Here is a 13743-nt window from a genome sequence, read left to right as displayed (position 1 = left end):
CTGCTCCTGATAGTAAGTACAGGAACTGTTTGGTCACATTTCCCTTAACCTGTGTTCCAGTTGCTGTCAGCCATGACCTTTGGCTTTCCTCATGGCTTGAAGTGGTGCCTGGATACTAGCCATGGAGGCCACTAGGGACAGCTATTCATTAGCTGTCCCTCCATCTTGGTCCTGTTGATCCCACACTCTATTTTCTATTTTCTATTCTATTCTATTTTCTATTCCTGCACTCTCCACATGAAAGAAATGTTCAGGTGCTGACTACTGGCCAGATCAAGAGAATACTTATGGGGTACCTGGCTGGCTCAGTTGGGAGAGCTTGTGACTTTTGATATAGGGGTTGTGAGTTTGTGCCCCACATTGGGTATAGAGATTACTTAAATAAATGTGTGTGTGTGTGTGTGTGTGTGTGTGTGTGTTGGTTTTGTTTTTTGTTTTTTGTGTTTTTTTGGTATTTTTAATGACTGAAACGAAACAGATTTAAAACCGCAGCTTCTTGGGGCGCCTGGGTGGCGCAGTCGGTTAAGCGTCCGACTTCAGCCAGGTCACGATCTCGCGGTCGGTGAGTTCGAGCCCCGCGTCGGGCTCTGGGCTGATGGCTCGCAGCCTGGAGCCTGTTTCCGATTCTGTGTCTCCCTCTCTCTCTGCCCCTCCCCCGTTCATGCTCTGTCTCTCTCTCTATCCCAAAAATAAATAAAAAACGTTGAAAAAAAAATGGGCATTAAAACCGCAGCTTCTAGAAGAACCATTTGTTCTTACCGGTCTTGTACCTCTCCTCGAACTTGACCTTGGCCTCTTGTCGGGCCTTGCATTTAAGAGCAGGGTCTCTGAAGACATCCTTATTGACAACAGTTTTGTCCAAGGGGATATCCACAGAGTACCTTGTGGGCATGATAACTTTTTTTTAAAAAAGAGAGAATACTTTGTTTTAGGCCTTGGAGAAAGATGCCAAGCTGCACATTGAGCCAGAAGGCCTGTGCTTCACACGTGGATCTCACCCAGGACCTGGAAACCACACAGGACAAATGACTGTTGTCTTCTTCTGTGACCTTGGAGGCCTTCTCTATGTGTTGAAAAATAAATTGATCATTGCAGAGCTGACTTTGGAGTCGACTTAAGAGAAGTACATATACAACACCTTTGTTTCAGATGCCTGCAAAGCAGAGTAGTAATTTAGGAAAAGTCCAGGTTTTTTAGGCAGACTTGGGTTTGAACCCTGGTGTTCTGCTTTCAGCCTTTAACTATCCCATTACCTTTCTGCGTCTGGGTCTGCGATTGTCAGATGGTCCGTCTCAAGAAGGTCAGAGAGATAATAGGCACCCAGTGTATCATATCTTCTCCCCATGGTGATGCTTAGCTCTATTGTTTTGTGGGTCAGTTTACTTAAACAGAAAATGGAAAGTAATGCAGTGACTGTTCTTTGCCATCTCACCACTGCAAAACCCTTCTCTTTGTAGCTCTGGATTTACTGGACAAAATGTTGACGTTCAACCCTCACAAGAGGATTGAAGTAGAACAGGCTCTGGCCCATCCATATCTGGAGCAGTATTACGACCCAAGTGATGAGGTAAGACCCGTGCTCCTGGTTGCTCCTGCAGGAATATCAGCCAGCAGCAGGCCCAACCGGGAAGGGCCCAGATGTCATACTTAGATTGTCCTGAGAGGTGCATGGTACCACACTTCGTCTTCTCAACAGCCCATATTGTCTGTTTTGAGGTCTAGTGCTGTTGTCGGCACAGCTTGAAACCCTTCCCCACCCTACCCCCCAAGCCTCTTCTATCTTAGAAAACTTCCTCCAGGCCACCTACAGCAGGGGTGGGGCAGGGGAAATGGATGGATAATGGGGAGCATGGATAAAGAAGGGGTCCAAAGACTAGAGACCATTGTAGTGGTCTGTGGCAGGAAGAGCCACCTGAATCAAAGTGCCTGCCCTGAGGGTGGAAAGGAGGTCAGCTGTCTGCTTGGGGAGGGGCTTTGCAAAGTGAGGAGGTCAGCTTGGACAGTTCCCACTGTGGCTTGATGACGTCATGTCTGGTGTGCCTCCTTGGGATGGGCACACAAGAACCTGCTGTGGTGAGTCTGGAGGTGGATGTGGCAAGCCTCTATAGCTTGTTGGACATCCAGGTAATGTATCATGTTCTCTCCAGGAAAGTCCCAGTTCCTTGGTTTCTTTGATTCTTCTGGGGCTTCAGTTTTAACTTTATTTTCTGGGCAGTAATGAAGAAAAATGCAATATGAACTAACCTTTGGATCTTTCTAGTTGAGAATCATACATAAACAAGACTCTGCACACTTGTTTTAAATGGGGGGTATGGGGGAGAACCAAGCAGAATGTGTTAATATTAAAGGGGAAAATGGAAGAAGAAAGGGAAAAAGTATAAAAGTTAAGAGCTGATAAATGAGAGAGAAAGGAGAAACCAAAAAGAGAGTATTTCTCAATCAGCCCCCTTCCATCTCTGTCCCCTCCCCTCAGAAATAATGGAGGCAGCTTGCAAAGATACCTACAACATAGTAAATAACAGGGAAATAGGTGAGAGTGTAAGGCTTGGGTTCTGACTAGCCCTTTGAGCCCCCCATGTCCTAATTGTGACCCTGGGCAGTACCCCAAACCCAGCAGGACATATATAGGACACCAGTGTGACCCCACACATAGAGCTGTCCTTCAGAGAGGGCTAGCTACTTGATTTTTTGTTTTTTTTTTTTTAAGGTTTACTTATTTTGGGGAGGGAGAGAATACCAGTGGGGGAGGGGTTAGAGAGAAAGGGAGACACAGAATCTGAAGCAGGCTCCAGGCTCTGAGCTGTCGGCACACAGCCTGACACAGGGCTCAAACTCACAAACTGTGAGATCATGACCTGAGCCAACGTCAGATGCTTAACCAACTGAGCCACCCAGGCCCCCCTCTACTTGTTTTTTTCTAATGGACATGAATCCTTTCCCCCCTTTCAAGAGAACAAAGCTTAGTGCAGAATTTGGGGTCCATGTTTCCCTACCCTAAAGGCCTGGTGTGAGGATCACGTGGATAAAAATCTAGGAGTGCCTGGTGACAGCTGGTATCCTCATCAGATTAGTTCTGTTAACGTGGCATTAGTTTGGGGGTACTTAAAAATCAAAATTTAAATAATATCAATTGACTAATTTCCCTTTTCATCATTATGTATGGGGATTCTTTGATATAGACATTTTAAATATGTACTTAAGTAGCCTTCTGATTATTTATAGGGTGTGCTGAAAAATGAAAACTTAAAGGAAACTACAGCACAGATCACTTTGTAGTCTTGTGACAGTTACTAAGATTTTGGAGTGTTTTCTTCCCAGTCTTATATTTCTGTATCTAAATTTTTTTTTTTAAATAGGGTTCATTTTGTTTAACAAACATGCGTATTTCCCCATGATATTAATCTTCCTTACAGCTTCATTTTTAATGGCTCCATAATATTTCTTCATATGAAGATACTATGATGTATTTAATCAAGTACATTTATTTGAGTATCATCAGTTTTGATTGTATAAATGTACCACCACCACCCCCACAACAGTAAACTTCTATTATTTTTCAACACTTAGTGCCTTAAAAGTTTGAAAATGGTTCTGGGATTAGTGATAATTTCAGAAGAGTGCTCAAAGTGGGTTTAGTTGCTCCCCTTCGATTTACTGCATGCTCCTATGAAGTGCGCCTCATGGAGCACATAGGCAGGACACTGTACATAGGTGCCTGTCGAAGCTCCTGGGTTTTCATAGATGTCAGCGCCACTGTATGCATTTCAGAGTCTAAGCCACAGCCGTTTATGAGTCAGTGCATGACTACCTCAACCGTAGCCACTCCTGCCTACCTCGTGTCCTGTGCTCTCCTGCAGCCCGTCGCTGAGGCACCGTTCAAGTTTGACATGGAGCTAGACGACCTGCCCAAGGAAAAGCTCAAAGAGCTCATCTTCGAAGAGACGGCCAGGTTCCAGCCGGGATACAGGTCTTAAACTTGTCAGGTACCTAGAGCTTTAGCCATATGATAAACCCTGGCTGTGGAGAGAGAATATAAATTAAGTATTACTAAAAAGAAAAAGGAATTTCCTTGAGCTCCACGTGGCAGCTTCATGTGCTTAACAGAAAGGGTGGTGGACAATGTAGTGATATCAATAGGTTTTTAAAAACTGGGTGTTCCAAGAAAAAAGGAAACACAGAACTTGCTTTTAGAGAACATACAGAAAGAAGAGAAGGAATTGTGTGAGAACTCCGGAGTGCGCAGAGGAGTGAGAATTGTGTTGAACCCTGTAGAAATGAGCAATAAAGTAAAGAATTATGACCCAGGGCCTGAAGCATTTGCTGGGGAAATGCTTTGGACGGACCAGCATGGGAGGGGCTGGAGGTGTTTTTCTACAGGCACCTGTGTCATGTGCAGTATTCCTACTAGTGGCCATGGGGCTGCTGCGCTTGCACCAGAACTGGAGGCTTTCTGGGGGCACGTAGGAAAGAGTGGGTTCTGTGACAGTCTAGTATAACTGCTTTCTCTGCTCCATTCTTCCCTGCTCTGTCCATTCTGTTTTCATGTATTGGGATCTGGAGATGATGGTTCAGGCTGAGAGTTGGCAGTACAAGGCTCAAAAGCAGAAGCTACTTGGGGTGTTTCACAAGAGGACATATGACTGATCAGAGGGCATTAGAAGGTCTAGAGAGCAAAGCAGGTGGAGTTACCTGCAGATTAAACAGCAGGAAGTCGTTCCTAGTCTCCACCTAAAGGAGCAAAAGAAAAACCGTGTTAGCCAGGGTCCTTGATCGTCACACAATGAGGGTGCTGGGCACCTGCTTTAACTGCAGCTGTTAGAGCATCACCCTCACTGAAGAGGGGTCAGGAGCCTCTACTGCCACTGATGTGGGGGATCTCTGGAGCCTGAAGCCACCATCACCATCCATTGCCTCTGAAGCCAGGAGCCCTCCTCCTCCTAAAAAGTCCTGTGTCACTAAGAAGCAGAAAAAAGGAAACCTGGCTTTTCCTGTGTGCCAGCTATTGGCAGAATCTCATCAGAAGCCAGTCTCCAATGAAGTTCAGCAGTGCAGTTCACAAGCTCCAGCCCTGTCATTAAGAACAGAGGACAGGGGAAAGGTAGAATGGATCTGAGAACAGACGTGGCCAGATCAGCCTCAGAGAGCTGTGGAAGCCAGGCAGAGTAAGGGTTGGGAACCAGTAGGGGGTACACTCTTCTGAAGTGTGGGGGACAGAAAATGTGGTTTTCAGAAGAAGTCTGACAGGGAGTGTTGGAGAAGACTGGGTGGGAGATGAGTTCAAAACAGATCTGTAAGCTTCCAGACCGAGGGCTAGAGGCTTGGATGAGGGCTGTGGAGGCAAGAAACAGTGCATTCAGGAAAATGGAGGGAACACAAAATCTGAAAGACTTCACATTTCCTAACCCTAGCATCCAGGGGTCAGGGGAGCTTAGCCTAGCACTGGACGTGTCCTAAAAAACAAACTCAAAGTAAGTGAAGTGTGGAAGGAGCATGTGCTCACAGGACATTAGGAGCATGCTGGTAAACAAGCCCTTGGGGAAGTGTCTGAAGGAGAGAGGGAAGGTGGGAAGGTCTTAGCAGGGAGCTAAGGAGGACAGAGTCTTGCAAGGGTTGGATTCATTTATCCTTCCATACCTCATGGCATGACCGTCTGTTAAAGTATTTGTTATGTACAACAATCTGCAAGGGTACTCATTGACAGAAATCCATCCCCAGGACCCAGCCATTTTTACCCCTTGAGTCTCCTTCCTAGTCTCTTTGCTCACGGTGGAAACGATCTTCCCTCTCCCAGAGCCTGCTCTCCTTTCCCTGTGTCTGCACAAGGTCAGATCATCTGCCTCCAGGTTTAGTAGATAAAGTTTTATCAGGCCCTTTACATGAAGAGGTTCGCTGACCCCTGACCTAGAATATTGAGCTGAGCTGCTTCATTCAGTTGCTTTTCTTCCTTCACAATCCCTTTAACAGCTCGTGTTCCTGAAATAGCCTCTTGATGGCCTCTGTTTTTACCCATCTTGTTCTTGTTTGAGTTCACACATACCGCATGCTTCCTCTGAGCCAGGCGCATGGGTGAGCAGAACAAACAAACCTGAAACCGGCCTCAAAGGCCACACAGTCTAGTAAGGAACAAAGACACACAGAACTGCCATGCGTGTTTTTATGTAAAAGAGTACCCAGGACTGACATAGTTAGCAGTTTTTCATCATTCATTTGCTCACCATTGAGCATTCCTAGTTCCAGGTAGGAAGACAGCAAAGATGAGTAAGACCCAGGCTTTGCTTTCTAGCAGCTTGATGGCAGGACACAGGTAGACAACAAGGAGTCAGACACAGTGTTGTGGGTGCTGTACCAGGATAGGTGTGGGCCCCAGAGATTGAGGAGGGCCAGCATCAGGGTGCTGGGAAGGGAATACTCTGCTGCGTGGGGAGGCACTCAGCAGTGTGGGGCCAGGGAGTCAAGCCCGCATGGGAGACTGAAGCCCAGGCTTGCGAAGGAGCCCTCCTCTCCCAGGCTGCTTCCTGTCATAAAGCATCAGGGCAGGTGACTCTAGGGCAGTAAGGATGTTGGGCGACCTCAGAAAACAAGCACTCTTGGGATCACCGGCCCAGCTACTGGAGGAAAAGGGCAGTGCAACAGCCACGGGCGGGGGGCCAAGACAAAGGCAAGGATGCTCCTGGAGCTTCAGGGCATGGGTGCTAGCCTGTTGCCTCCTGAAGTCCAAATTAACAGGCTGAGGTTCAGGCAGCTGCCAAGGTCCACCCCAGTTCTACAAGCCCAGGACTGGGACTTGTTACCAGGGAAAGGGGTGGCAAAGACGGTCACTGTGTGTTTAGTTTGCTTTATAGCCTAATTTTTCCCCCAACTTTTTGTTACTGAATTATAATTGACATAACAATCTTTAACTTCAGGTGTAAGCATAATTTGATTTTTATACATTACTTCCACTGTTTTTTAAATTACAATTTTTATTCTGAAAATTTGAGTTTTACAATAAAAACCCACATTCCCACCACCTAGATTCTGTGATTAACACTTTGCTGTGCATGCTTTCTCGATTACAGTAGCAAGTCAGCACACAGCCCATGTTTATGATCGAGGAAACCGAAGATGTACATGTTTAAGCATTTTCCTGAAGATTGTATCCTGGTGGCAAAATTAGGCCCAGGTCTTTTGGACCAAGAATCCCATTTTCTTATAAGCGTTCCACACTGCCTTGGGGTAGTTCTGTGCCCTGGAAAAGGTCAAGGCACTCGTTCATAATACTGTGCAGCAGTGTCACTGAGTTCCCAGCCTATAACACTGAGATGAGAAGCTACAAACTGGAGAGTCAGGGAGATGCAGGTGTTGGGAGCATACAGGAACATTAGAGAAGGGTGATGTTGACTGCCCAGCTACGTAGGAAAGAGCTGAAAAACATGCCCACACAGGACCTCAGAGCACAGCCATAGGGACCCCTATGGGGGCGGGGATGACAAAGACTACTCCAGAGGAAGCCCCTGCTTGCTGGATAAAGCTCACAGGCTTTACTGATGCCCTGAGTGGTCTTAAAGAATCAAAGTATGTTCATTATATTTTGTTGAAGTGGGTCAGTTTTAGAAATGTGTCCACTAAAGTTAAGAATGTGTATGTGGTTAACTTTGTGACAGGCCTCCTGTTCTCAGAGGCTGGTACCTGCCTTTCTCCCTCATCTGCCTGTTGGTGAATTTTCTCAGGTAGATTGATTAATTTTCTCCCAGCCGATAGGTTTGGCTGCAGTTCAGAACAGCGTACCTCTAGAGAGGGGTCATTTCCCATCTCTGAGCCCGTCTCCCCATCACAGATTTGGGTTATAAGACCCATCCTTCCTGCCCTGACTCTTGAATGGTAGGTAAAAGCCATCTTGTCCAAAAGTGCTTTGTGAAATACCAAAGTGACATTCTGCTGGATCATACTAGCAAACATTTCACAACAAGGGTCTCTCCAAAGAAAAGGTATATTTTGTTTGCATTTTGACACACTTAGTTACCTTCCCAGCCATCTCAAGCAGGCTGCTTCATCAGAACCAAGAGCACAGAACATGACTGGGGTGGTAATATTTTCACTTCTCCCTGGGGTGATACAAAACTAATGGAGACCTGGGGATGAACTTAATTCATTACATATGGATGTCTTAGGCAGTGGTTCTCAAAAGTGTGGCCCATCTGTGCCCTACCCCCTAGCAATCTGTATTTTAACAAGCTCTGCAGAGGATCCTGATGCTCACCCTTGAGAACTGCTAGTCTATAAAGGGTTAAGGTAGGTTTGATTTGTAATGTGACCTCTTCAAGGAAAATAGAGATACCACAATAATGAGGGCAGATGCGTGCTACTTGCACTTTGATGGTGTGACGATCCTAGTGGACCTCTTGCAGGAGACCCATATGCAGACATCTGGCGAGCCAGGTGGGCCCTGTCAAGTGTAGTAAATGAGCTAAGGCTATCTTCAGGTGCCACCTGCTGCCTTTCAGGGTGCTGTCCTGGAGACCTGGTGGGGAAATAGCTGTCAGATCATCTCTGACCTGGGCAATGAGAACCATCTCTTGCCCGTGGGAACCAAGCCACAGTTCCCTGCCTCACCGGCATTTAGGCCCGCCAACTTTCATACTTCAACCAGCACTTCATTTTAGTCTTGTTTTGTCAACAGTCAGCGGAAACTTGAGCATTAAAACAACACACTTGACGCTGTGTGGTTGATTCTGTCCTACCTGGTTGGTCATCTAGAGAGGAAAAGAAACTTGGTAAGAATAGGAGGCAGCAGGCGTGCCTGGCTGGCTTAGTCAGTGAAGCACTTAACTCTTGATCTCACAGTTGTGAGTTTGAGTCCCACTTTAGGCATAGAGATTACTTTAAAAAAAAAAAAATAGAATAGGAGGCAGCAGACAAGCATTTTGCATAAATGTGTGTTCTTTAAAAAGATCTTCAGATTCTGGTTTTGACCATAGGAGTGGTGGGTATCATGTTAATAAAAGGCATCTTGGGAACATGGGGTGGATGCGTGTGTGTTCCCTGTGAGTGTCACAGAAACGTCCTCTGAAGTGTCCGAGAAGAGACGCCCACAGACTGAAGGCAGAGCCTGCCCTTTAGGAGCTGCCCTGTGGTGCATAGGCTGAGTGGTTCCAGGTGAAACGACCTTATTGCAGGAGTGCTTTTTCCTTTGCTTTTTTTTTTTTCTTTTTCTTTTTCTTCACTTTTCCAGTTTTTGTAATGATGTTGGTTCATTCTTTTCACTTCTCCATTTTCCTAATGCTGCTGCTAATGTTGTTTTAATGTGAGTCATTCTTAACTCATAGACTTGCTTGTTTGTTTTTCAACAGGACAAGGGCTCAGAGGACTGGATGTGCTCAGACATCGGTGTTGTTCTTCCCAGTTCTTGACCCCGGTCCTGTCTCCAGCCCGTCTTGGCTTATCCACCTTGACTCCTTTGAGCCGTTCGGAGGGGCGGTTTCTGGTAGTTGTGGCTTTTATGCTTTCAAAGAATTCCTTCAGTCCAGAGAACTGTTCCTGGCATCCCTGTGTGTGTCACCCACCGGTGACCTGTGGCAGTATGTACTTTCAGTGCACCTACTGCTTACCGTTGCTTTAGTCACTAATCGCTTTCTGGTTTGAAAGATGCAGTGGTTCCTCCCTCTTCTGAATCCTTCCTAGGTGACGCCCTGCTGACCCATGCAGTCACACCAGAGATAGTTCTTTCCAAATTGGCTCTCGTCACTGGCATCTCACTTTATGATAGGGAAGGCTACTACCTAGGGCACTTTAAGTCAGTGACAGCCCCTTATTTGCACTTTTCACCGTAAGCGTGTCCCCAGAGCAGGAATGTGTGGAAACACCTGGGATGACGTTGCAGCCTGCGGTGAGTGCTCCCGTCTCGGGAATCTTTGGGGGCGCTTGCCCGTGTCTTTTCTCATATCATGTTAGTCACTAACATATTTAAGGTCTGTGCTATTTCCCCAGCTTTTAGGAATCTCAATCATTTTTCTAAATTAAAGAAAGAAGTACTGCATCCAGTTGCCTCACTCTGTAGATTTATTGTGGTTACTTGTACCATTTACAGAGGTATAACACTTGCCAAAATGTGTTATCTGCAGTACTGTTTCCAAGGTTTATTCAGAACGATTTAAAGTGGCAGCTGCACTCAGGATTTAGTGAGAGATGTACACAGGTCACAGCAGGGTGCTAAGGAAAGTGTCTGGAGAAGCAGCCAGCAGGCCACACCAGTCTCTGTCACGGGGCAGAGCTCCACACACAGGTGTACGTATACCCCAAGCTACGTCAAGTGGTGTGCCACATCCAGTGTAACCACATTCAATGCCTCAGGATTTAGAGAGGAGCCCTGCGTCTTTAAATGAGAAAGTGTACAATTCTTTTTCCTCCTACAGCATGTCAGCATCTCAAGTTCATTTTTCAACCTACGATATAACAATTTGTAATAAAGCCTTCATGAGCTCATGATGTGAAGCACTGTTCTGTCATCAAGTACTCTCAAATGTTTCTGATACTGCTGAGCTAAGACCATGAGAAAAAGCTAGCACTAAATCATGTTTGGAGCTCTATCCCATATTATATTGATCTCTTTAAGTATTTGTTCCTGCCACTGCACACTGTGGCGTTGACTTGGTGTTCTGTCCCAGTGCGGTGCCTCCTCTTGACTCCCCCACTGCTCTCTGTGGTGAGAAATTTGCCTTGTTCAATAATTACTGTACCCTCGCATGACTGTTACAGCTTTCTGTGCAGAGATGACTGTCCAAGTGCCACATGCCTATGATTGAAACGAAAAATTTATTGTTACCTCTGAGTTTGTGTTCCACGGAAAATGCTATCCAGCAGATCACTTAGGAAAACTAATTCTATTTTTAGCTTCTTATTTCTCAGCTGTCCTTTTTTTCTTGTTTGATTTTTGACAGCAATGGAGAATGGGTTATATAAAGACTGCCTGCTAATATGAACAGAAATGCACTTGTAATTCATGGAAATAAATGTACATCTTCGATCTTCATATTCATGTTAAGATTCAGTGTTGATTTCCTCTGGATCAGCGTGTCCAAATGGACAGTCAGCTTCAGTTTGTGCTTGGAGCAGAAATGCTTGTGGGCCTCCCCTTCCCATGCGGGCACTGCCCCGACACTGGTTTACATAAAATGATTTAGAAGGCATTTCTGTAGGGTCCTAGTTTCCCTTTGCACAGCAGAGAATCAACTCTGACATGTTTCTTTACTCAAATCATAGGTCTAAAATACTGTCAAACTCTGATGAAGAAGCCCAGACATCTCAGTTTGGAATCTCTGGTTCTTTCTAAAGAGGGCCTGCCTGTGTGCCCCAAGCCTCCAGCTGGGCACAGCCGGGTGCTGGGAAGCTTTGCCCGGTGTCACTTGGCCCACACCACCTGGCCCAGGGTGCTGGTGCTCACACCTCACGGGCTAACGAAGGATGGCAGACTCCGCCTCAGAGATCAGAACCGCATCTAGATTCTTGCCCAAAAGTACGTGGTTTTTCACTTCATGCTCAGAGCTGCCATGGAAAGGTCTGCAGGGCACTGAGAGGATAGAGGTTTGACTGTTACTTGAGACATTGATGAGTCAGTTTCCATTTTAAAAGGAGCATTGACAGTTTTCCTACTCTTTTTCTTTGTACTTTTTAAATGGAATGTTAATATTTTTAGGAGGTAAATCTGCAGTCCTCTAACCAGAAAGCCATAGCCTTGGTTACTAATACTTGAGGACTGTGGGCTTTCCCATCCCCTCCACGGTACTGTGGAGTCATATTGGCATGAAACCACTAACTGCGTTCCAGCAACACTGTAGCCGTAAGTTGTGTGCTTTTTTAATCATGCCAAGCTTGGCTTAACAGGTCAGAAAATTGTCCTAATCAAGGTACCTGTGAAAAGTACTAGCTATTATGTGTGATAGGCTCATCATTTGGATCCTCTTAACATCTCTAAAAATGTCCTGATTAGGTATCCAAATTCATACTGGTGACACTGAATGCCTCCATTCTTAGTAAGCTCAAATAAACTTTCAGACTTAGGGCTTTTTTTTGGTGTCTAAAAAGCAAGCAAAAAATTCCTGTTGAAACATTCCAATCTTTTCATTTAGTAGGAAACAAAATAACTAAGCCAGTGGAATGAATTTGAGGGAACTCATGACTCCGCTGACACAAGTCTTCAGAGCTAATGGAGACATGCAGACCATTTTGATGCATGGGTAGAAGAATATCGTGGTGTTTGTGTGCAGTACACAGTGTGTGGTATGTCCACAGTTCTGCTGCTGCAAGCATAGGTGATGGGCGTGTAGGGTCCTGTCAGCTTTTGGAGCCCCACATGGCTCGTCAGTGGTTCGATCTACGTAAGGAGTCACCCAGGTATACTGCCCACACCACATGCCACATAATGTTCAGACCATTCAGAGGAGACTGTTTTACCTTTATTTGCTTATATGTTAATATGGTTTTTAAATTGGTAACTTTTATATAGTATGGTAAACGGTATGTTAATACACACATACATATGCACACATGCTTTGGGTCCTTCCATAATACTTTTATATTTGTAAATCAATGTTTTGGAGCAATCCCAAGTTTAAGGGAAATATTTTTGTAAATGTAGTGGTTTTGAAAATCTGAGTAATCCTTTTGCTTATACATTTTTAAAGCATTTATGCTTTAAAATTGTCCTGCTGGTGTTTGAAATATGATAACTCCTATAGTGCGGATGAGAAGCATGTAACAGTAGATATGTGGTTTCTCTCACTGTAATCCAGCTCAGCATCATGGATTGGAAACGACTGAGAATCCAGAAGGAATTCTCTGGGGTTGCACCAGGTTTACCTGAAGCTCGTTGCCTTTTTTGTGCTGTTTATGCGTGTAGAGCACTCGAGAAAGTTCTGAAACTGCTTTGTATCTGCTTTGTACTGTTGGTGCCTTCTTGGTATTGTACCCCAAAACTCTGCATAGATTATTTAGTATAATGGTAAGTTAAAAAAAAATGTTAAAGGAAGATTTTATTAAGAATCTGAATGTTTATTCATTATATTGTTACAGTTTAACATTTATTTGTGGTATTTGTGATTTGGTTAATCTGTATAAAAATTGTAAGTAGAAAGGTTTATATTTCATCTTAATTCTTTTGATGTTGTAAACGTACTTTTTAAAAGATGGATTATTTGAATGTTTATGGCACCTGACTTGTAAAAAAAAAAAAACTACAAAAAAAATTAGAATCATTAAATTTGTCCCTGTGTTACCAAAATAACATAGTACTGTGCATGTATAGTTTACTTGGAATTTCATGTGTGAAAATATGAAGTCGTCTAGGCCTTTATTACAATGCCTCCCAAGTAAGTGTGTTCATATTTTGACTTTGCTTACAGTAATCAGTGATAGAACCATAAGCTGGTGCTCTGGAGGTCAGTGGGATTTTAGCACTGTATCGGGTTTTCCAGATTCTTCTTCAGACACTTGGCTATAGAGGGGGTAAGAAGGCAGTGCTGGGAGTCCTGACACAGCACCCATGTGCATCTCTTCTCGTCTTCCTGCACTTCAGCCACTGCCGCCACGGCAGGTGTCCTTGACAGCCTCTTTTTTCAGATCAAGATGTCATGAGTGTATTAGGGACTCTCGGACATTTGGTTCTTCTCAATTTGGGGCATCATACAGTGACTTATTTACAGGACAGAAACACTGGAAATTTTTCTGGATTGGTGGTATAGAAGGAACACAGGCTTTGGGCCCGTAAAT

General features: G+C 44.8%; 1 protein-coding gene across 3 annotated transcripts in view; it reads left to right on the top strand.

Annotated features, from left to right (window-relative positions):
- MAPK1 (mitogen-activated protein kinase 1) overlaps positions 1–13255 on the top strand; it is a 109922-nt gene extending 96667 nt beyond the window's left edge. For all 3 annotated transcript variants that reach the window (XM_042910840.1, XM_042910842.1, XM_042910841.1), the window contains exons 7-9: positions 1458–1567; positions 3858–3983; positions 9330–13255. In XM_042910840.1, coding sequence (XP_042766774.1) covers positions 1458–1567; positions 3858–3974 — 227 coding nt within the window. In that variant the 3' untranslated portion in view covers positions 3975–3983; positions 9330–13255. The remainder of the gene's footprint in view (positions 1–1457; positions 1568–3857; positions 3984–9329) is intronic.
- The last annotated feature ends 488 nt before the right edge of the window (positions 13256–13743 follow it).

Source organism: Panthera leo, chromosome D3 (assembly GCF_018350215.1).
Source record: "Panthera leo isolate Ple1 chromosome D3, P.leo_Ple1_pat1.1, whole genome shotgun sequence".
Classification (NCBI taxonomy): domain Eukaryota; kingdom Metazoa; phylum Chordata; class Mammalia; order Carnivora; family Felidae; genus Panthera; species Panthera leo.
The sequence above is the reverse complement of the archived record's forward strand: the minus strand, read 5'-3'. Positions and strand labels throughout refer to the sequence as shown.